The 21,060-nt window shown below is 36.2% G+C and overlaps 1 protein-coding gene across 1 annotated transcript in view; it reads right to left on the bottom strand.

Moving 5' to 3' along the window:
- The window catches only part of LOC110022921, a 264,353-nt gene that overhangs the window by 146,387 nt on the left and 96,906 nt on the right, over positions 1 to 21,060 (bottom strand). The window contains exons 16-21 of the mRNA XM_020722082.1: positions 9,198 to 9,318; positions 8,906 to 9,106; positions 8,605 to 8,805; positions 7,584 to 7,693; positions 6,104 to 6,200; positions 5,924 to 6,019 (exon numbers count right to left, since the gene is read on the bottom strand). Coding sequence (XP_020577741.1) covers positions 5,924 to 6,019; positions 6,104 to 6,200; positions 7,584 to 7,693; positions 8,605 to 8,805; positions 8,906 to 9,106; positions 9,198 to 9,318 — 826 coding nt within the window. The remainder of the gene's footprint in view (positions 1 to 5,923; positions 6,020 to 6,103; positions 6,201 to 7,583; positions 7,694 to 8,604; positions 8,806 to 8,905; positions 9,107 to 9,197; positions 9,319 to 21,060) is intronic.

Below are 21,060 nucleotides of genomic sequence, written 5' to 3'. Positions count from 1 at the left end.
CTGATCTGTTATATACTAGAACATCATCGAAGTACAACACCACAAACATTCTGATGTGAGTCGGGAACACTTGATTCATTAATCTCAGGAATGTGTTGGGCACATTAGACAATCTAAAGGGCATGATTTTCCCCATGTATACGTTGTCTCGGGTCTTGAAAGCAGTCTTCCACTCGTCCTTAGGTCTCATCCGGATCTGGTGATAACTGCTGCATAAGTCGATCTTGAAAAAGACAATGGCTCAATGCAACTGCTCCAGGAGGTCATCCAGACGATGTTTGGGAATTGTATTTGATAGTGATTTTGTTAATGGCCCGGCTACCATCAAGACCATGACAGCACACAGGCTAGTACACTCTCTAACCAAACCTCTCTCAATGAGTTCATGTACCTCTCGATGTAATTCCTCGTACTTTGTAAGTCTCAGCCTATAGGCATGTTTGTTTGGCAACAGTAATCTGGGGATGAGATCTATGTCATGTTGAATGTCCCTTAATAGTGGCAAACCCTCTGGAAGGCTGTCAGTCATCACGTCCCAAAAATCTCATAACAATAGTTGCAAGCTCTCTAGTATCTTAACCTCCTCCTCAATTCCCTCTAACATGATTAAAGTCAATGTCATTGGAGCCTCTCATATCAATAGCATAAATGAGGCTCATGGGACTACCGTCTCCTTTGAGATGCTACTCCTCCCACATTTCTGACGGGTAAAAGAATTGTGTATCTTCCATCTTTTTTGAATGAATAAGTGTTCTTGAACCCGTCATGCTGGACCTTAGGTCGAACTGCCACGATCTCCCCAACAAAATGTGGCAAGTGTCCATAGATACCATGTTGCACCACACCTGCTCCTATTGTTGATCTCCAATGAAAAACTCAACCAAGCACTGTTGATTCACACGAATCACATTTCCCCTTTTCAACCAGTTAAGGGAGGAGTCGGTCACAATTATTTCACCATCAAAGTAGATACTACATTCTCACAGCTCCCATCGTAAATAATCTGACTGTAGACCTTTTGTTTCATGATACACTTGATGCGGAAAATACTGCCTTAGTCATGAATGATCCTTCTCCGACTCGGTCTGTTCAACTCTCCTTATGACTAGCATTTCTCCCTTATCTCTCTAGAGTTGAAATTATTCCTCTTGGTCCTCATGTGCTTCCTCCTCACTCACTTCCTCAATGACACCATGCCCGGTGAATGAAACAACTCGACTCATGCAGCAGTTGGAGGCTAAGTGGTTGTAATCGTAACACCTAAAGCATCTTCTGGCATGCAAAATATTGGATAAATTGCTCTTTTAGCGTTTCTTTCCACTCGGGCTTATCTGGTCACTTCTTTATCCAATATTCCCAACTCCTGATATTCCCTAATTACTAGCTACAACTATAGGTAGTTGTCTAAATGAGGGTGGTTGGCTGTTTTGTCTCTACTGCCTTTCCACATTCAAGGTTGCGGTTTGGACATCTCACAATGACCAATAGAACTGCAATTGCACAAAGTTGCTGATAATTGGCTTTAAACCACGCAAATATTGGACTATGGTATGTTCCTCTGACTCGATCAATCCAAAGTTTATCTGCCGCTGGTTAAACTGTATCGTTCAACCCACTAATAGGTCTCTTTCTTGTAGGTGATGGAGCCTCACAAACATATCTTGCTGATAGTGAAAAGGTAAATGCTTTCTCTGTGTCTCCTTCCTCATCTTCTCATATATAATAATCATGCCACTTCTTTCTTTCTTTGCCTCTACAAGTTTTCTCACTACAAGGAAACACTTTTTTTCAATTTCATGGTTGTTTCACCCACTTCTTCTGGCACTTCTTTATACTCGAAGATTCTCTCCGCCGGCTGCAATCATTCGATGAAATCATCTAGATCCATCCCTCCATAGAACTCCAGAAGATTCACTTTTACCCTGAAATCTCGATGCCCTTCATATGTCGCCACCTCTCTCAGCCTCCTCTAGCAATAAATTCTGATGCGTTGTGATATGTCCTCATCATTACTAAAGTCTTTTCTATGGAAAGGATTTAGATTCTCATCTCTTTATCCCCTTCAACTCTCCATATCATGATCGAGAGAAATTTCCCCCTGGGTTCCATTATCAATCTTTGCAGGCCTCTGCTATAGTTGACGGATCCCTCGCTGCATCTCTTCTCGGGTATGTTCCAAAATGTGTCTTCTTGTTTGCATGGTTAGGGTTTGGACTTGTGGGAGTGCAAGAGCGTATTTTGGATGGAAAAGAAAAATTTTGGGGTGGAGATGTGTAGGAAGGCTAGAAACCTTAGGATGTGACTAGGCAGGTCAACTATGATATCAAATGATACTGGAGTTAACCCAAAACCACAAAAAATGTAAATATTATTGTTGAAATTCAAAAGAGGTTAGAAACAAAGAAACTTGAACATAAAAAACAATGACAAACACAAGACAGGGAGAGGACCGAGGGTTGTGGGCTGCATGTCGAGGTAGTGAAAGCAGAGAACAATAGGTGGTAGAGTGGTTTAACAACAGCGAGGGGAAGGTAGTTTGGCGGCTGGACAGCGAGCACGAACCTATGGTGTGTGTTGTAGCAAGCAAGAACTAGTTTGCTGCGGCTGGAGAGCAGGGGCACAAAGCAGGGAGGGCGGTAATAACCTGGAAGGAGCGGATGGAGGGGAAAAAGAGGGCGGCAGCAAGTAAGAGAGAGGGAAAAGTGAAGGAAATATGCAGAGTTAATCACCAACTTGGAACAGGATACAGTCGGAGCACCACCTGTCCTCAGATATAGCCCTAGCAAGGAAAAAGTTGTTGTCGGCAGAAAACTGAGTAGGACCCGCTCCAAAAAGGATGGAACCGTGCGCAACGAAGAGCCTCCCAATACCTCTTCGCTCTAGACCGAGCCGGCATGGCGACCCTCCACCAGGCCTAGGCGCTCACTCACTCAGGACTCCCACGCCTTACAATCCCATGCCACCGCATCACTTTACATACATACAGTCTTGAAATTTCTTTGAACCTATATGAATTAATAAAACAACCCAGCTCTCAAAAAGTGAATCTCAAGTGCCATCCCAAAACAGCCTCTACAGCCACCATCGTCGCATCCTGGTAAATTTCCTCAACACGAATACATACAAGGCTATGAAATTCGATTTTTCTCCTATTGCATTTACATATATACCATGCAATTTTTAAATATTTACATATTTAATGCCTAAGCTTTCATATTTACATGCATAATATGAAAATCTTTAATATTAGATAAAAATACTAAAATTATTAACTCTTCAACTAGAAATACACTTATGCATAGATTTATGACATGGTGATGTTATAAATGTAAATATCAAACTTTAGGTGTTAGATATGTAAATACATAAGAATTGTGTGGTACAAATTTCCCCTTCCATTTTAGTTTGTTGCTTTCTATAGTTTTTGCTTCTATTTTTATTCAAATGTTTAATTTAAGCGCTGCTAAAAAATACCAACATCAGAAGGTACCTAAAGCCATTCCAAATTGCTCAAACCAACAAAGCAGCTCGTCTTCCGGTAAGCCAACAATAATCATTATCTTAACTCAAATCCAATATCCACTCAGTCACAATGGAGAAAGAAGCTCAGCAATCCACTAATGAACGAAACCATTAGTGAACATCATTTTCTTGAAGCCAACAAGCTCTTTCAAACTGAACCAAAAGTACTTTTATTAACGTTAACTCTAGCTGACAACCTTAGAGAACAATACATAACCTACGCTTTGCTTGATCATGATAAAAAATGGTGAACTAGAAGCAGTCAGTCCTTTTTTTTTTTCCGCTCGAACTTTGCCCCTAGCTGCATGAATATCAGGCTCTTTTCTGACTAAGCATTTCAATTAAAACGTGGTAGCCTTTGAGTAGAATTCGTACTGAAACTTGGTCAGAATTTGTTTCATGTCATATTAATATCAAATTCTGAGTACTTCAACAGAAAATTAGTACAGCACAAGCAAAGGCGAATATATATCCAAAGATCCCTTCATTTACGAGGGCTTCCTAAACTAACCCCCACAATCTCCTGATTCCTACCCTAAATTTCATTAAAATGAAATCAACCAAAAATTCAAATCCAATCCTGACAGTGTGAGGATCAAAATAAACGGGTAAAATTACTGAAAAAGAAGAAACCGGGCTGAGTTACTGGGTCACATAAAGGGTAAACGTGAAGAGAATCCAACCCCACCATTTCCTCGGAGAACAGAACCGTTGTATTCCTAACCTCCAGTATCTTCTACATTCAAGTCTACAGAGCATTTACCCTGCTTCCTGAAACAACCAGCAGCATGTCCCAAAGCAATAGTAAGTTCTCTTCATCTCTGGACACCGTGGAGAAATTGTTTCTTATACCAAAATCTGCTATCCATCAAAAAAGTAATGACAAGAAGTTCGAAGATTGATGTTGAAATAATATACAGGTAAGAATTACCCTTGAATGTTTGAAGCATAGTGAAACTGGAGTTAACCAAAAGGGTATTAGGTAAAGCAAATATTATTATTAAAGATGCCAAATACGTTGTTACAACCAAGCACACACTGAACTGTGAAATAATAACACTACGACACCACACGCTGTTGGGGTGGATCTCGAGTGGTGTAAGTGCTTGGAAAGGTGGCAGCAAGGTAGGGAAGGTGAGTGATTTCCCCAAAAGGGATGGAAGTATCAGTTAGGGAGACTGGGAGACTGGGACAGCAGAGACAGCACGTGGGGTGGCAAGCGGAGCAGCGAGGTGTGGTGGGAAAGGTTGGAACACCCAGAGTACAGCAGGAAAACAGTAGGCCACAAAGCAACAGGCTGGATAGATGGAAGCAGGCGGCTGGACTGCAGGATTAACAGCAAAGATGGCTCTCTCGGGCACCTGCAGCATTTGATAAAATTGGTGGCAGCGAAGGGGGATGAAGAAGGGGATTGCAGGACAGCAAGGGGCAGCTGTCCAGGGTGGTGGCGGTGATCTAGAAGGGCTGGAATTGAAAATTTTCAGAGAAAAGCAGCAAGCGAATGCTGTTCAGAGGCAGCTACAGAGATTGAGGGTGTCCGGAAGTGTCATGGGGAAGATGCAGAATGGAATAGGAAAGATACGACCTCGGGATAGGGATAAAGCCGGAACACCACTAAAACCTCGAATACTGCCCTCGATGAGAAAACGGAGCAGCGGCAATCTCAAACAAACACAAAACCAAACCCCAGACTCCTACGAAAGCAAAGATATAATAATAGGATAACTATGAGTGGCCCAAAAGAATCGGTAAATTCCAGTCTCACACAAAAACCTAGACCAGTTTGGTCCAGTAGGGTAGGTAGCTTTCTGAGGGACACTATTGTAGCAAGGCTCGTGGTATTGTAGCAGAAGTCATGTAAATACCTCCTGGGTAGCTCCCGCATCATCTGGTTGTGCAATGCAACTCATCTGCTGTAAGATGGGTGGGTAAAGAAGGGACTTGCTAAGTGATATGCCATGATTTACTACCCCATTAAAGCAACTTTCGTCACTAATAATTCCTTTAGATTCCCTAAAAATGGCAACTCATTCAAGAAGCTGCTTTTTTTCAAAAAGATCCTCAACTCTCATAAATATAATATAGAACAAGTTGCCGATATTTTGATAAATGCTCTGGATGATATACCTTCCTCTAAATTAAGTAACAATTTGGAAATATAGACATATAAATATGTACATGTGAGTACATATATAAATTAGGAAAGTATCATACTAAATGAGTCGTGCACGATAATTTTATTGTACTTAAACATTGAACCCATCCAGCTATTTATAAGCATGCAACATAACTACAACATACCCATGTTCATGGATGCTTGAATAGAAGTATGAACACTAAAGTAAACACAGGTTGCAATCGTCTATATCTACTTCAACTTATATATATATATTAACAATACCGATGCACGATATATTGCCCCTTGAAGACGATTTTGCCAAGTTCTTCGTGATTCATCAGAATCACAACGTAATACCAATGCGTTACCATCTTCCACCTTCATTAGAAAACAAAATCATTATTATAAGCAATCAATCAAGAAAAATAACTAAAAATTTATCTAGAATGCTAAACAACTAACCTTAAGGTTCGATTGGGCAGCATCATATACTGCAATCAAATTTTGTGAATCGCCACTGGACTCTTTGGGAACCTGATGCACTTGTTTACTTCGTAAACTGTAAAAGAAAATAATTTAGCAATGCATATAACAATTAAAATGAAACGTGTAAAAAAAATGCCACCAGTTAACATTAATTGAACTATTCACATGTTATCACATTATTAGATACACGCCTGGAAAAGCCTCGCCATCCAGGTATGGACATAAGCACTTAAATAAATAAATTTATATATACATACATACGAGTGTCTATATATATATATATATTAAAATTGTTGTGTCGAACTGAAATAGTAAATTCTGAGCTCAAAAGAGAGAATAGAAGTGTGGAACAGAGAAACAAAAGCATGCTTAATATCTGGGCTTATAAACAGAAGCCGAGTGATATATGTGTGCCTCTATGCATGCATGTGGGCCTTATAGTGGGGGAAACAGAGGTGAACAAATAACATAGCAAATGCTTTCGGTTAGCTGACGACGAAGAGTTGAAAAATTTTTAAGAAAAAAACATGACTATAAACCACAATGGAGAATTTCAACAAATCATAGGAAAAGTAAATGGAATTTTTAAAACAATTCACCTTACCATAGCACTTTATGATATTTTTTGTAAAGAATAACTCATTTTCAATTTTAGTAAGCATGGCCCTTAAAAAAAACTCCCACAGCTAATTCAACAGTGATCTAACCTTGCTCCAAAAACTCACAAAGTAGATTCTCACCCCCTATCAGTGACATCAGTATAGTCTATGTCGCCTTGCAGACACCGACGCAAGATTCCACGAATGGAATCTCCAAGTAAGTTACCCCAGATTTCTTTGCAAGCATTGGTTGATCTTTTGATCCTAGGTTGACGAAATAAAAAACTGCTCAATTGGTTGAGGTCACTTTAAAGGTATGTTATAATGTGAAAATTTTTATAACATTTTAAATTACTCTACCACCTACTGTTCTCTATTTACATATGAAAAATGCTCGTTGTTTGTGAACAGCTCAAGTTCGAACAAGGTTATATGATGAAATTGAATTAATCCCAAATAAAATGTTATAAAAATTTTTGGACACGAGCCTCTTTCAAATTTGGGCTAGTCGAATGTAAACACAAAAATATCACTTAAGCTCGGCTCATTTATATCCCTTTTTTAACTGTTACAAGGTTAAACTTAGCTTAAGTATGCTTGGATTTGATCCAACCCAAGCATTTTCATAGGTTTGAGATGCTCAATCAAGTGACCTCAGTCAATTGAGCAGTTTTTTTATTTCGTCAACCTAGGATCAAAAGATCAACCAATGCTTGCAAAGAAATCTGGGGTAACTTACTTGGAGATTCCATTCGTGGAATCTTGCGTCGGTGCCTGCAAGGTGACATAGACTACACTGATGTCACTGATAAAACATACCTTTAAAATCATAAGTAAATAGACAAAAGAGAAGATACCTAATATATTGCTTGTAAGATTGTGATTTTGGATTTTCCAATACGTAAAGAAAGGGACCAACAAGGCATAAGTATCTGCGTTGCCATACAGCTTCCCTATTCCCCACACCCTATCAAAAATTATTGCAGAAAATTATTAACAAAACTTTACAAATAAGATCAAAGACGCATAATATCTACACTAAGTATCAAAGTTTTGAAACACAAAGAACATTAACATACACCATGGAAAAGAAATAATATATCAAAGAAATCACAATCTTTCCTATGACAATTATGGTGATAAGATGGATAATAGCATTATAAAAAATTGGTTAACATTCATGATCTTCCCTCCCAAGTAAAAAATCTACAAGGCAATCATCAACGAGAGCAAAATCATCATTCATTTCAATTCGGAAATAGAATTCAGTTATCCATAAAAGGCTACTCATACGAATAGCATGCACATTGCTAAACAGTAATAGAAGAAGGATGTTCTTTGTGGACATTTTGTCACATAATGAGTGCCTACAAGTGGTTAGAGCTAAGTTCAAGATGATAGTTTACTTTAAAGTGTTCCAATTACATTTTTTAGCATTCCACTATATGTTTGGACTATTCTCATCATCATCAATTCATTGTTATCAAAAGTAACATTACAAACCAACCTACTTCTAAGTATATAATACTATTCTTGTAATTGCTCGGCATCAATCAAGAAACCCAACCGAATCAAAATTCTAATGCAAGCCATGTCCCATTAAAACTAAACAAGTCTGTAGTGTGATCTATTAGATTACCGCACTTGATGAGAATATAAACCATAGAAATTACAACGCCGTATACAGAATTAAGGCTATGACACTAAATAGGACGCAATGGAGAAAAAGGATTCATGTAGCTGACCCCACGTAGAGGGATTAAGGCAGGGATTAAGGCTTTGTTGTTGTTGTTGTTGTTGTTGTTGTATACATAATTAAACTAAAAATAACAAAAAAATTATCAAAACCATAATCACAAAAAACAAGGCAATAAGTACCTTCCATATAAGAATAGACAACCATCCCTCAAAATCACTTTGACTCCAAGGCCGAGGAGTATCTGGGCTAGAAGCTTCATCCTGGAAGACCTTTGCTATCTGTAAAAGTCTATGGTATCGAGCTGGAGAAATATGAAATCCCAATGATGGTAACCGTGCAGCAAGTCTCATTGATGGATAAAGAGGAGTTTCTGAATGAATCTAAAGTAAAAATAAAAAATAAAAAAAGTGAACAATAAAAAGGCATCAGCATTCAAATGCTTTCATAAGAAAAGAGAGGACGTGTCTAAAAGACGGAAACCTGTTGAAGCTTTAAAGCAATTCCACATTTATCAAGAACCGGAAAAAAATTACAAAATTGTGCTCCACAAGAAGAGACATCATGGTGTGTTTCTCTCCAGTTATAATCACCGTCAACCAAAAAAGCAGACACGTCATTTAGAATCAAACTGAACTGCATATACATGGCATCCTCTTCAGAAGAATCACTATTCCAAAAATCCTGAAATGAATGTATTGGTATCAATGAGAAACTTTAATTCTGCCAAAAGTGCTGCAATAAAAACAATGTTTTAAGACGACTACAACATTACCTGTGTGCAGAGCAACAAATTTCCCAAATCAAGAAGTAGTTTTGTTGCATGATGGTCGTCAGGGTAAAAGTTAGTGGGGATGGTAATCTTAGGAGCCGAGATATCCAGATCAATAAGAAACCTACAAGTATATTTTTTTAACTTCATAAAGATAACAGTCTTAAGGATTCATGTCAATCCCCCACGTAGTGGGATTAAGGCTTTGTTGTTGTTGTTGTTGTTGTATAAAGATAACAGTCTTAGTTTTCTTGAAAAAAGTAGTAAATTGTGATACCGGAATTAGTTGAGATGTTGTGTAATACAAAAAGTAAACTTTTATAAATATAAAAATAGTGGTACCGCACAACTCAACAAAAGGAAAATATAATAATAGACAAAACTGTAGCTAGAGATATAGGTAGCGGCGTCGGTGGGATGATCGGCCATTGGTTAGGTAGGGCATTGTGTGGGGTTGGTCGAAGATGGGTTCGATGGCTAGGTCGTGGATGAAGTCGGGGTAGAAGTAGAGTAGCGGAGGAATGTGGGGATGGTAGGTGACTAGTGGAGTGGTAGGACAAAGGGATGGGTGAGTAGCAGCGAAGGAATTTGAAGTTTACAACACCACCTCGAAACAGAAAATAGCCGAAGCACCCCCTGTCGTACGTTACTGATATGTCGATAATTTGGCATGGTTGTTATTTGTATTTTGGTATTTTATATGATAAATTGCACTTTGAGCAAAGTTTAAGGTTGTTTTATGTAGGTTGTAGCAGGAAAGGGACAAACAGAAATCGTATTGGATCGAATTGTAGAAGCAAATGTTTTGTCAAACGCCTAGGCGCCAATCACTTCCTACGCACAATCCTGACAAGACTGAAAGGTGGCGCCGCATCATGGGCGTCCAGTTGCTGCCACCGGCACTTAAAAGCCGCGATCGCGGCACCATGGCACCGGACGCATATGAAAAGTTTTTCAAGTGAGTGGTGCCTAGGCGCCAAAACCCAAAATTCAAATTGGCAGTTCAAACTTTGAATTAAGGAGAAGAGATATAAAAGGCTTGAAGACGAATTTATGGGGGGTTTTCACCATTTTTCTTCTGTCATTTCTGAGAGAGAATTTTGGAGGAGAAGGCCACACAACATGCAAGGAGATTAGAAGAGAGGAAAAGAGAGAAATTGGGAGGACTGAGAGGGTTCATTGTTTACTGTTAGTAACATCAACAAACTACTAACTTGTAAAGGAGATAAGTGTGTTTACATTGTATTCTCTTTACATTTTCTATGTAAGGACTTTGGTTTTGAAATTTATGCATGAAACTAAGTTTGTTTTGATGATTTTTGTCTTGAATGGTGAGTAGTCATCTTGTTTCCCTCTTCAATTTAGATGGTGATTGAATATGAAAGGGATTTGAGATTGTTTGGGCTTTAGTGTTTTGTTAGCTCTTAATTTACTTTCTATCTAGCCAGATGACTGTTAAAATCTTTTGTGAATATTGATGTCTAGAAGGATTCTTTATAGAACAAAAGAGTTAACAACATGAATTCATTGGAATAGGAATATTGTCATTGGATTCATGCAATATTTGAGGAGATATTTTCTTATGAGCAATTCAATAGTACTAGGGAACTAAATATAAAATTGTTATTCCTCCTTAGACCACCGGAAGGGGATAAGGAAGAATTTTTTCCTGATTGAGACAGATTTTTTAATCTAATCCTTAGTCATATATAAACTAAAGAGGGGAATTCTCAACCTCTAATTTATAAAAGAATCTTTTTGCTTGTTAGGATAGACTAATTTTTAATAACTTTTGAATATATTTAAAATTGAACTTGCAAATAAAATTCTTCATGCTTTGGTTGAAAATTGTAAGCAAGAACTTTTCCTTAGAATTCAACTCGTTCCCTGTGAGATCGACAAACGGACTCAAATTCCGATACTACTGATATGCCACATATACTTGTGTGAGTCGCCCGTGCTTAGCAACACTTGATGCATGTCAAGTTTTTAACACATTTGTCGGGAATGAAGGTGAATTTGATTTAGGAAAATTTTAATTGAATTTGTATGTTTTTACATAAAAATTTTTGTTCCCTGTAATTAAATTGTTTTGTCTTTGTAATAAAATTTCAAAAATTGTGTTTAATAATTATTTAATTGTGCACATGATTCTTGACTTTTTGTTGCATAATATTTGTGGTCTGCTTTTATTTTGTTTGTCTATTATTCTCTTTTGCTTAGAGTTTCTTTGCTAGTGAACTTAGTTAGTGTATGCGCAGTGCTAGATCGTTAGATCTTGAACCCCACGACTCCGCGCTTGAAATACTATTAAAAAAATTAAAAAACAAAAAAAAACTTCAACTTTTAGGTGAGATGGCGAATAATCCTCAGAATAACCCAGAAACCCTGATCATCAAGACATCCCTAGACCTGTAAGAGACTATTTCAACCCTACAGTAGACGAAATCAATCTTAGTATCCACAACCCTGTCGTAGAAGCAAATACCTTTGAAATGCAGTCTGTCATCATCCAAATGGTGCAAAGCAATCAGTTTGGGGGACACCTTTGGATGACCCTAATCTCCATTTAGCGAGCTTTTTAGAAGTCTGCATCGAATGCCGCTATAATAGTGTCTCCAAGATGTCGTAAGGCTATAGCTTTTCTCTTTCTCCTTGAGGAAAAAAGCCAAACATATAGCTAAACTCCTTAGCTCCTCAACCAATTAGGAAATAAAATGAGCTTGCTCAGAAATTCTTAGCAAAGTATATTCGACCTTCTAAAATGGTCAAGCTAAAGAATGACATTACATCATTTTGATAACATGATGGTGATCCAATTTATGAAGCCTGGGAAAAATTTAAAGAACTCCTCAGGAAGTGTCCCCACCACGCATTGTCAGACTTGTTGATAATTAAGACCTTTTATAATGGGTTAGAAAGATCTCTTAGGTAGATCATAGACGCAGTCGCAAATGGTTCCCTTATGTCAAAACCCTTTGATGAAGTAAATTATTTGATTGAGAAGATGACTACAAAGAACTTTCAATTGTCTTTTGATCAAGCAAACCCTGGGAAGGTAATTAGCGCACATAACACTAACGTTCTTTGCATTTGGCTTCCCAAGTGGTTGATATATCTAGGAAATTAAACTAGTTAGGGTTAAATCAACCACAAGGATCATCAGTCATAGAGGAGAATTCATATGGACAACTGGTGGATCCTAGTGCTTTTCCTATTGAGACCATAAACGTCATTGATTTGTGAGGGTGACGAAGTGACTTGTTTGGCAGTTGAAGCCAATGTGACCGTAGTCGTAGCACCGGAAACAATTCTTAGCTGGCACTATGTTGAAGGAACTACCTTTTTTTTTATTCTCTCCGTTCTGATCTGTCATGTCAGTCTCTTGTCCAATTCTGTTATTGCCTTCGAAGGCACCCTTCTTGGTTGTAGCTGTTGCAGGTAACTACTTCGTTGAAGGTGGAGGTCTGAACGATGACTGTTGTCGACTTTGTTCTCCACTTTTAAGGCTAGTGTTTAGACATCCCCTAATGTCCAGTATAGTTGTAGTTGTACCACCTTGCTAATAGCAGGTCTTAGGCCTCCGAGATATTTGGCGATCATGTGCTCCTCTGGCTCTGTCAGCTCGTACTTTAGCTGCAAATGATCGAACTAGAACGTGAACTCCTCGACAAATAGATCTCGTTGTGAAGTAAGAACACATCTTGGCGATACCGCGGTGGGATGTATTTCTTCTTCATTGTCTTCATTTTTTTCCCACCTAGTTATCTTTTCATTTCCTTCCCTCCTAATCTGCCTTTGTAGATTTTCCCCCATAAGGAGGCATTCATCTTTAGTTTAATTGCAGCTAGCTTGACTCGTTTGTCCTCTGGTAGGTCTTTGTATTTGAAGATTCGTTCGACTGTTTCCAACCAATTGATAAACTCATCGGGGACCATGCTTCCCTCGAACTCTGAGAGGTCATCTTGATGCCAAAGTCCATTTGTCCTCCATAAAAAGCCTATTTTCTCGGTCTTCTTTCATATTGGATACCAAAATGGCGTGGTTAATATTCTTCATCATTGTGATCTTCCCTGTGGAACAAATTGAAGCAGCTCAATTGAATTTGGCTTTTAAATCTTTAAATTAAGATCCTCGTCTTTGTCTTCCCTAACACTCTCTCGATCACAGTCGAAGGTAATCTCTTCCTGGTTCCTGTTATCTAACTCGGCTAGCCTCTGTTGCGAACGATGAATTTCAAGTTGGATCTCTTCCCGAGTAGAGCCTGATGTATCCCTTCGCGGTGGCATGGCTAGCGTTGGGAATTGGAAGAAAACAAGTTGATATAATGATTTTCTTTGGAAGGAACATTAATCAGTCTTTTGAAATGACTTGAGAAAAAAATGTGTTAAAGCGGATTTGAGGTTTTATTGAAGAAAATATTGAAAAATGAAGATGCATTCTTGTAGTTGATCAATTAGTTTTAATTGAGGAAGGCGCATGAAGCAGCCCTGAATCGGGAAGATTTGCGATCCAATCCCTGATCCATACGCGGGATTGCAATCTGCGGCCAGAACTCCCACATTCGCGCATTTGCAACTACGTAGTGATGCTTCGAACGGCCTCACGAGGTTTCGTAGATCTTCGGCCCAGCTGTTTCAAAGCACCCCACTCGGGGCGCTATTCAGGAGCTGTTAAGCGCCTGCGTTAAACTGTCTTCTCCTCCCTCATTGTGTGTGACAGTTTTCTGGCCTTGAGAATTTGATAAACTACAGAATAAGCTAAATTCAAATTTAACATCAGGATGCAATCTCAATTGCACCAGTGTCACAATGGAATAAAAATATAGCATAAGTTGAGTCTGACTTAACCCACAATATTAATCTGACAAGTTGGACCAAGAAACCCCTCAGCACACTTGGAAGACTTTGCAAGCAATCTCGATGTACCCTCTCATTTACATTCCTCTGGAAAGAGCCAAATCCACGTCGGTTGGATTCCCCTACTGCTTAAGAAAATCTATTTAGCACAGTAGAGCGCCTCTACAAATCCTCAGTGAAACTGCCTTACTCAGAACACTAGCCAGTCTGCGCAACATTATACCAAAATACTCTCGGACACCTGGACAAATGTCACCCGCCAACCAATATAATGTTCCACAAAAAATCTTGCAGTACAAACAATGTTTTAGTTGAATTTCTTCTAAAACGCCATTCAAACATGCAACAAAATGTCGCACCTGTCAAAAACCCACTTATTCTCTTGGAATACCTGACAGCAAATCAAAATTATTAAAACTAATTGAACAACCACAAGAATGCATCTTCATCTTTCAATACTTTATCCAATAAAACCTCAAATCCGCTCTATCACATTTTTTTTCTCAAGTCATTTTAAAAAACTGATTAATCTTTCTTCCAAAGAAAATCATTATATCACTAAACATCATTCAGTAACAATATCAAACAGATACTAATTCTAAAGTGAATGTGAGCATGTCAATTGAACCACTATAGATTACGTGTTTAAGGATAGCTGTAGGTTTTTTTCCGTTTTCTTCAATTGTTCATCACACCAAACTCTTTAATAACTCGGATCTAAGACTTTCCTTCCATTTCTATGAACTTGAGCAATTTTGAAGCTTCTCTTAAATCAAGTAGAGAGTATAAACTTGCTGTTCACACCTATGATTTCAAGAATCAACATTATCAATTTGAAGATTAGCTGCTTTGATATGCTTTCCTCCTTTTTTGTTTTGGTATTTTTGTATTAAATAGATTCATTGAGCACCTCACAATATATTATCAAAATAAAAAATCACTGCTTCTGACCAGATTTCAAAATATTTTCATTTTTTTTTCTTGCCTGTCATGTCTTTTATCCTTCCATCCAAAACCCTTGCGGCTTCACCCAAACAACTTCGCTAAATAGTTCATTGTCTCTTACAAAGCCGAGAAGTAGAATATCCAATTACTTTTAATACTTTCACTCTCTTCTTCCAATGAACTAGCATCGAAAAATCATCAGTTTGCCATGAACATCAATACCACATGCCACCACCTTTCTTATCATCAAACTCATATCCTAAATTCCCTTCGTATCACCTAAAAAAGCTCAGCAAACCTCTCAAAATATAAAATTTACATTTAAATTTCAAAATTAATTCAACTCAGTAACAATTTCCCTCCACTAATCTGCCAACCCAAATCAAAATAGATACTAATAATATTTGATCTCATCTAAGAATTGGGCAGCAGAGATTCGTAATTTCAAGGAAAAATAGTGTGAATCCAAAACTCCATTCAACCCCACCAATAGATGCAAACCAAGGTAAAATTCTTTCTCCCTCTTTGATTTCTCATCCACCAAATTGTTTAGTAGTTCCATAAAAAACAGAAAAAAAAAAAAGAAAGATCCAGAGGAGGATCGATGCAAGCCTTTGATTAAAACTTAGAATTTTTAATTCATGGGTTCAAAATCTTGTATATGCAATGTGTGTGCATTTTAGCATCACAAAATGTTTTTTTAGACTCCATGCGGGCCGTTTGATATTTTTCTCAGTTCTCTAAGCTTTTACATTTAAACTAATTTTTATAACATAACTTCTTATATTTTATCTTTTCTTTCCCATTATTATTCCAAAACCAACTATTTTTATTTGTAAATACTTTTTCTTCTGATTCTCCAAGCACATCTTTTGCTACTTGTTTAATAGTTTTTGTTACTTTATCCCTCATCACATTTGCTTCTTCATGAATATCTGAAATGTTGAAATCTTGATTTTTACTCATAAAAATAATTTTATTTGTCTTTTAAGTTTCTCCATCTAATTCTGCAATGATGAGTCATAGTATTTTGTATTTTACAACTCTTAATCTTAAAATCTAAAACTAATAAACGATGTTGGGTACATAAATTTTCACTTGGAATGACGTTACAATCTTTATAATCGCGACGATTTCTTTTTCTCATAAGAAAATAATCAATTTGTGTTTTATTAGATTAACTCTTATAAGTAATAAGATGTTCATCTCTTTTCTTGAATAATGTATTAATAATAACAAAATCATACGCTAAAGCAAAATCTAAAATTGCTCTACCTTCTTCATTAGTTACTCTAAAACCGTAGCCACCATGAATATTTCTGAAATATCTCACTAGGAATGACTTTACAATCTTTACATTCTCGGCGATCTCTTCTTCTCATAAGAAAATAATCAATTTTAGTATCAACGACAATCTTAAGGGTTATAATTTTATCTCTAATTTTATTAATATTTACAATATTATCTTTCAAATTCTTATATTTAATTACACCTACAACATTTCTAGAGTAACTTTTACCTGAATACCAAAGTTTAAAACCTAAGCTATCAATCTCCTTAGCCTTTTCTCCAACCCATTTAGTTTCTTGAATAAGAATACAATTAATTTTCCTATGAATCATAATATGAACTAATTCCATTAATTTACCATTGAGAGTACCTATATTCAAAGATCCTATCATAATATTAGTTTCATTAATTTCATGGACTAACTTCTTTACCCGCATTTGTCTGTAATATGGGAACCCTTGCTTATTTAACACTACACCCAGGCACCGGTGTAGCGACCCTTGCACACTTTTCACGACAAGTTTTAAGCTGGCTGTCGACTACCTAACACAACCCTTCACTTTTCACATCTGGGATTGGGTCAGTAACACATGTTAGAAATTAATTGAACTTAAAAATTTGCATTAATTCCCTTATTTCTATAAACGTACTCTCTCCCATCTGTCATTTTAATTCAAGAGAATTTTCTTTTGAAACAAGCAATTGAAGAATAAATAAATTTTACAGGAACTTAGAGAATAATTATAAGTTTATTATATACTAAGTTTGTATGAAAATGCTCTAATGTGAACACTGAAAGAAAGTGATGGCTAGCATTATTTTTTCATTTTCTTAAAGCTTTTAAAAATTTGCATTTTTTAATTGGAATTTTAAACATTTTCATATGCATTTCATTTATGAAGTTTATCTCATGAGCATTGCCTAAAAATTTGCGCCAATTAAGGTATAATGTTTTTCATTTTCTTTTTTCTTTATCTTTTTTTTTTATAATTTTTCTGTACGAATACAATAGTGTCCCTAGCTAGTATCATAAGGGGACATGCTTTTATTCTTCATTTAATGTGTTTAATTTCCTTGAATCATTAAAACAATAGTTAAGACTTCTGTGCAAATATAATATATGAAACAATTTAAAACTTTAAACGCTCTTTTAATTGATTTCTGCTATCATGTTTTAAGTCCTTGAAAGTATAGTGTGTTTTAAGATAAAAGAAGTAAATTTAGTACATGTAAAATAGTAATTATTCACCCCAACCTCTAATTGATTTATTCTGTCCCTTAATTTTCAATCTTTTCCTTTCATTTTCTTAATCATCTTATTTATAACATGATGTCATCCCACATTACTAAGTGACTTTTTTGAATTTGCTAAATTATAATCTCGTTAAACCTGCTAAATTTAAAACTTAATGTCTCCAAGTTAATTATACAACTTAAAGACTATTTCATTTTATAAGATGGTGGTGAGACCTGCAATGCTCTATGACGCAGAATGTTGGCCTTTAGAAGAGAAGCATAGAACTAAGTGTTACTGTGATGAGAATGCTTAGGTGGATGAGTGGCTTGACACTTAGAGACAAAATGCAAAATGAATATGCCCATGATAGGGTTGGTGTAGCTCCAGTGGCGGACACGATTAAAGAGAGTCGTCTTAGATGATTTGGTTATATTAAACGTTGACCATCTGATGATCCGGTTGGGAGAGTAGTTGTTTTGGGTTCAAACTAATGTTAAGAAAGACAAAGGTTGACCTAGAAAAGACTTGGGCTTATCGTATGAAAAATGATCTTAATTTAATAGAATTAAATTAAAATATGCACTCAGTAGGACGTAATGGAGAAAAAAAGATTCATGTAGCTGACCCACTTAGTGTGATAAAGGCTTGTCATTGTTGTTGTAAAGACAACTTTATTTTAATCAGATTAAGTTACAATGTTATGAACAAGTTATATATCTCATGTACCATGTTCTTTTATCTATCCCTTGGCACCACATTTAGGTGATTAATTCTCTAATAATCTCTATCAATTTATTATTGTTTTCTAGTGAAAATCCTAATTTATTTATCAAATTTTAAACTCATTCTAACCTAAATATTTGTAAAAAATTAAAAGGAATTGCATGTAGAATTTTTCCTCAACTGTTTGTTCTCTTTTTTCTTGCAAAATTCCACGACGCCGATGCACTTTTTAATATTTACATTATTTAGTAAAATTTAATATCAATAATCAATAAAAATTAAATTAAAATAGCTAGTTTTGAAATTACAACCAAACTGTAAACTAAATTAACCTTCTCGGCTTTTGTTTTGGGTGATTCGTCCTGTTCCTATGCACAAGACACACGGGTTGTTCGGCTTGGGATGGTTCTCAAGCTTTGATTCATGCATTACATGCTACCTAGCTCGCACTCAGCTCTATCTACCTCTCCCACACGCGGCTTCTATTGCACATTACACTGACAATATCACTGTTTGTCTTCATATTCCCCCGCACATGCCATTATTCATCTCATTTGTCACTCTCACTTGCGCAATATCACATTTGTTCTATGTTGTTCATTGGTTCTAAACATTCTTCTTTTCGCCTCCTAATAGCATATCCAAATCGTCTATTACACTAAATCGATGCGGTCGGTTCAAAGTTTTCTTATTAATAATTTTTTTCCCCCTCCAATTATTACACTATAATCATAAAATTATAATTTGAATCCGTTTCAATAAATGAGTAAAATGTTATTTTCCTTCGTTTCATAATTTTTTTTTTCAATTCTCATGTTCGTTTATCTAACAAGGGAAACATTCCAATCATACCTACTTCCATTAGAAGTGTGTGCATTGACCTTTACATTTTTTTTTCTAATTTGATTCACAGTGATGCATATCATCTGCGGACATCATAACGTCTGTTATGATATCTAGTGCCATTTATTCATCATCACTAATTTTGTAAATGGCAGTGTTTCTAGTGCTATGTAGTTGGCCCAAATAGTTATTGTCAGGAAAATTTTGTTTGCTATCTACTTGTTCTTTGTGGTTTTTAAGATCTCAATTGTTTTCACGATTCTTAGAATTTCTTGGACATTTAGCTAGGATGGCTATCATGTGAAACTCGCTCAAGTAAAATGAGTTGCTTCAAAATTATATGGTGGTATGTTCTAAGAGAGATATGATTTGCTGTATTTTCTATTAAACTATTTAAGGTGTGCTGGGGAGGTACGAATGGGGTGGATTCAACATAGGGGGATCAGGCAAGAAGGAATACCATGAAAAATTACTTTGTTAAGATTTTGTTTTTGTTTATTTGAAATCCTAGCTGTTCTAAATTTTTAGAAATTTTTTTAGTTATGTTTATTTTGATTTCTACATTTTATATCTATATTTAATTTATTTTAAATTTTTAATAGTCTTCAATATTTTCCTCTTTATGTGTTAACAATTTTGTTGTGAAAGTGAGTATGAAGGTTATACGCAATGTACTGAACAAGCTAGACCTATAAGCATTGTAGAATTAGCTATGGATTTCACTTCATATGCATACGAGGGTTCTTTTATTTTTAAATTGATTAAGCATACTGTAGAAGTAGATTAATAGTAGGCTAATTCATTTATCAATTACACAGAATCCAAGAATATTGTAACCCAAACAAATAATGTTCATATTGATTCTCACTTTAAATTTGATATTATTTTATTTATAAGGTGGAAGGCACTAGGCATGACACCAGACTTGCAAATTGAAAAAGGCGAAGCTCTGAAGTTATGATGAAAATGATAATTTACTGCAGAGCTTGGCAAAACTTTACCCATGGGTGAGTGAGTTATGATCAAAAAGTACTTTTCTTAGAAAAAGATATTCAACATAGGTGAGTGAGTTTGATAAAATTTTTAATGGTTTCTGAAAATACAATCGACCTTAGTGATTTTATATCGTGAATAATAATTAAACGTTTCATTTTTACGATCGCATTAGCAAAAAAGAAGTTGAGGAGGCTTTAAAGAAAACCAAGGGTGGAAAGTCTGTAGGACATGATGATATCCCAATTGAAATGTGAAAATATTTGGGAGATTTGGGAGTTTCTTGGCTTACTAAACCCTTTAATATTATTTTAAAAACTAAAAAGATGTCTGAGAAGTGGAGGAAGAGTATTTTGGTCCCCATTTTTAAGAATAAAGGGGATGCACAAGAGTGTGCAAATTATAGAGGAATTAATTTGATGTGTCATACTTTAAAATTATGGGAGAGGGCAATTGAACATAGGTTAAGACGCATCACAAAAATTTCTCATAATCAATTTGGATTTATGTCGGGCCGGTCTGTTATGGAAGCTATACATTTATTGAGAGGTTTGATGGAGAAGTTCAGAGATAATAAGGAGAATCTACATTTGATTTTTATTGATTTAGAAAAAGCTTACGATAAGGTTCCAAGAGATATCCTTTGGAGAGTTCTCGAGAAGAAATGTGTTGATATGACTTATATTAAAGATATATATATTAGAGTTGTTACTTGTGTTCTAACAGAAGGAGGACTGACCAAATATTTTCCTATTTCAGTTGGATTACATTAGGGATCGGCTTTAATCCCATATCTTTTTTCTCTAGTTATGGATGCTCTTACTAGACATCTACAGGATGATGGACCTTGGTGTATGCTTTTTGCTGATGATATTCTTCTCGTGGATAAAACGAGAGAAAAAGCCCAGGAAAAACTTGAATTATGGAGGTCTACATTGGAGTCTAAAGGCCTTCGTTTAAGTAGAACTAAAACTGA

This window comes from Phalaenopsis equestris, unplaced genomic scaffold, assembly GCF_001263595.1.
Source record: "Phalaenopsis equestris unplaced genomic scaffold, ASM126359v1 Scaffold000203, whole genome shotgun sequence".
Lineage (NCBI taxonomy): Eukaryota > Viridiplantae > Streptophyta > Magnoliopsida > Asparagales > Orchidaceae > Phalaenopsis > Phalaenopsis equestris.
This window is presented reverse-complemented; position numbering and strand designations above follow the sequence as displayed.